Source organism: Capsicum annuum, chromosome 8 (assembly GCF_002878395.1).
Source record: "Capsicum annuum cultivar UCD-10X-F1 chromosome 8, UCD10Xv1.1, whole genome shotgun sequence".
Classification (NCBI taxonomy): Eukaryota; Viridiplantae; Streptophyta; class Magnoliopsida; order Solanales; family Solanaceae; genus Capsicum; species Capsicum annuum.
Window position 1 is genome coordinate 169676212 of NC_061118.1, and position 4066 is coordinate 169680277.

The window sequence follows — 4066 nt, forward strand, 5'->3', positions numbered from 1 at the left end:
CTCATTCACTTTTTAACATACACCAAACAAATGGAATTAATTCTTGCTTTTGATATTTTAAAGCGTACTAATAATATGTACTCAAGGTAGACATTTGACATTTTAAAAATAGGTTTCCTGGTCAGTCATATAGAAGTCGATTTTAGAGTCACAGTAAATTGTACATGCATATTGTTAGTGAAATTAATTCACGAGTTTGGTATCATAACCTCTTATAAGGACAAAATGGTCATCCGAACAAAAATATTGACAATCGATAGATAGACTTTCAACTCTCCATAAATTAGATAGTCCTAGAAATTTGAAAATAATTACTGACTGATTAATTAGTAATTGTTTTGAAAGAAAATATATAAATATTTAATTACCAAATATGAACCATTTTTTCATCTACTATTATTGTAGCCATATTCTTGCTTCTGATATTTTAAAACGTCGTAGTAATATGAACTTAAATACATGTGACTTTTTAAAAAATAAGTTTCCTAGTCGAGAGTCATATATAAATAGGTTTCAGAGTCAGAGTCATACTAAAATAGATTTTCTAAGTCCTCAGTCTACTTTTATTTTATTCTATCTATCTATTATAAATAGGATTTTTACTGTACCAGGTTTTATACCCTGACTTATTCTCTGTAAAATTGTTCTATATAACCATGGGTAACGCATTGCAGAAACTAGGCCAAAAATTGCTAGATGAACCCCAACCATTCAGCTGTGAAATTTGTATGGAGTCTATGTTGTTACCTAATAAAAAATTTAAGAATCAGAATCGCTGCGTCCATCCATTCTGTATCGACTGTATAGTAAAATACATCTCCGTTAAACTTGAGGACAACGTCGTTGAAATTCCATGTCCGTATCTAAGTTGTAACCAATTTTTGGACCCAATCTGTTGCCGGAATCTTGTGGGTCCTGAACTGTTTGTTAAATGGTCCGACAAGCTGTGTGAGTCGTATGTTTTAGGGTTGACACATTGTTACTGTCCGAATTGGAATTGTTCTGCTTTGATTTTGGATGAGTGTGGTGGAGGGAATGCGAAGCGATCGCAGTGTCCAAATTGCAAGAGATTTTTTTGCTTACAGTGCAAGCTTTCATGGCATGCTGGATTTAAGTGTGAGGAGGGTGGGGAATTGATGGATATAAACGACGTCGCTTTTGGTGTGCTTGTTGAACGTAACAAGTGGAAGAGGTGTCCTAACTGTCGAAGGTTTGTTAGCAAAACTGATGGTTGCAAAATAGTGAAATGCAGGTCAGTTTGCTAGCTATTACTTTCCTATGTTTCTTCTTTTAACAAAATATTTTTATCTTTACTAATTTGGTTAGTGTTAGATGTTAGTACTGTGGTAAAAATTAGGAACTTGAAAATATTTTGACGACAAAATTTGTTCCAAAATCTTCCTGAGTGTATACTTTACTGATTGTGTTTTCATGTATGTATATCCATATGTAGGTGTAGTGCTAATTTCTGCTACGAGTGTGGAAGACAAGTTCGAATTCACTTGTGTGGTTGTGGTTGTGATTCTCCTGATTCAATGATCATCAACTGTCTTGGACTAGTACTACTTTTTTCATTCATAGCTTTTTTGATATGTTTATGTTTAAAATAATAATACTCTTAATTTGCATGAATTAGTTGTGAATATGGTTATTAGTTTATAGTAGAGTTAATACATTATAAAGATGATCCTAAACTTACACCAAATTATAACTTTGACCCTAAACTTTGATAGTGCGCAAATAGAACCTTTAACTATTCAAAACCTGAACAAATATGACTTCCGATTTTGCAACCCCATGCGTGAGTCTCACTCGCGCCTACGTGGAAAGGTAATCCAATCACACGGTGCCACGTCGTTAGAAGAGCTGACTTGGAGAGGTTATATTTGTGCAGTTTTGAATAGTTAAAGGTCATATTTGTGCACTGTCAAAGTTTTATTTTTTTTTGTGTTAAAACAACGTCGTTTTTTTTAATTATTATTATTATTATTATTATTATTATTATTATTATTATTATTATAGTTTTTTTTATATATTTCTATAGTAGCAGCACCTAACTTTTTTTTAATTTAAAAAAAAAATTATTATTATTATTATTATTATTATTTTATTTATTTCTATAGCAACAACACTTGGTATTTTTTTTTAATTAAAAAAAAACAGTCACTAGCAGGGATCGAACCCGCACAGTAGGTTGAAGGAAGCACCCAATAAGAGCAAATAACATCACTGGGCTATCTTAGTGCCTTGTTTTATGTGGTTCAACATTAATATACGTACATAAATATACATTTTCTATCTTATATATATACAACGTAATTTTTTTACCGAGGGGGTTCGGGTGAATCCCATGACAATCACGTAGGTCCGCCCCTCGTTAATTTAATAACATTAATTTAATAACATTTTAATTACGTTAATTTGATAACCTTAATTTAATATACTACTACTACTATCCTTCGTAACATTAATTTAATAACGTTTTATTAAACTATAATTTTTTTTATTATTAGTATAGTTTCATCTTTAATTTAATATTTAAATAAATAATATTTAGATATATTATATAACTTAAATTCGTCCTCTGCTTTATAATATATATATACATACCCGTTCGATTTTTTTGTATGAGGCTGACCCGCCTAATTAATAAATCTTTAATATTGCTCTTTTTCCACAATGACAAAAGAAATTAGATGCCATTTTCATTTTTGAGCCAAAAATAATGAAAAAAATAATAATGAAGAGTCATTTAAAGGTAATAATTGTGTAGTTTTGAATAGTTAAAGGTCATATTTGTGCACTGTCAAAGTTTAAGGTCATATTTATGTATTATGCCCTTAGATTTTAAACTGGACGCGCGCAGTTTTGTGTGTTGAAGACGCGTTTTGCCATGTAAGATTGGAGGTCATATTTGTATAGTTTTGAATAGTTAAAGGTCATGTGCACTATCAAAGTTTAGAATCAAAGTTATAATTTGGTGTCAAGTTTAAGGTCATGCCTATGTATTAACTCTTTATAGTAACTCTTATAACTATTAAGTCATTATTCATCATCCATTTTCTACCGAATTGTAATTCTAACTCTTATAATATCGATCTACCTTACTACATTACAACGACCCCACTTTCTCTATGTTCAATATAAGGAAGAATTATTCACTTATAAAAAGTGATGTTTCTTTTAATTTTTATTTTTTTATTTTTTTATGTTGGATATGAGAAAGATTGTATTGTGTAAGAAAAAAAATACTATGAGAAATGTGGAAAAATATTATAGTGAGAATAGTGAGAGAAAAAAATTGAGATAAAGAATATATTCTAAGTCTTCAATTATATTCACTATAGAAAAAGAGTAAAAAAAAGTAATCATATACTGAAAGAAAGTGTTTAATCATATACTGAACGAAGATATTTTTTGATGGAGCTTTGAACTCTTGAACAAATCATAAGTTGCTTGAGTTATACGACGAATAGTAAGAGATATTCATATATTGTTTGATCGGTGTAGATTATGTCGCAGCTTGAATCTCCTTAAAGAGAGCAAGATATTCATGCCTCAACTTGAGTTTTATTTACTCAATTTTTGTTCATTTAATTTTCAATTATAATTTATTATATTTGTGGTACATTACATCAGCAATTTAAGAATAGGGGAATACTCCCGCCATTCACTTTTATTTGTCCATTATAGAATTTTCACTTTTACTTTAACATGTCAAGAAAAATAATTAATTTTTGCATGATTATATTAACATTAATTATTTATTTTCCAAGACCGACCAAATCCTAAATCATATCAATAATTGTTTTTGAGGAGCGTACAAAGTCACAAACAAAAGCAAACAAAATGAGTAACAACAAAAGATATATAAATTTTATTTTATTTTGAATTAAAACTACGATCCCTTTTAAATCTACACTATACTAAAATGGATCAACTAACCAAAAAAATAAACGCTTTATCATATCTTAGTCTTATACTTAATTAGCATTTGCAATTTGTCTTAATGAAAGGCACCTTTAACCTCTTTCGGAAGTAATTTTCTATCGTAAGTATTCTCCAT

The 4066-nt window shown here is 29.5% G+C and overlaps 1 protein-coding gene across 1 annotated transcript; it reads left to right on the top strand.

Moving 5' to 3' along the window:
* Nucleotides 1-617: 617 nt before the first annotated feature.
* Nucleotides 618-1315, top strand: LOC124886502 (E3 ubiquitin-protein ligase RSL1-like). Its single transcript, XM_047395157.1, has one exon. It carries the CDS (start codon nucleotides 657-659, stop codon nucleotides 1263-1265), a length of 609 nt encoding a protein of 202 aa, XP_047251113.1. The 5' UTR covers nucleotides 618-656; the 3' UTR covers nucleotides 1266-1315.
* Nucleotides 1316-4066: the final 2751 nt, after the last annotated feature.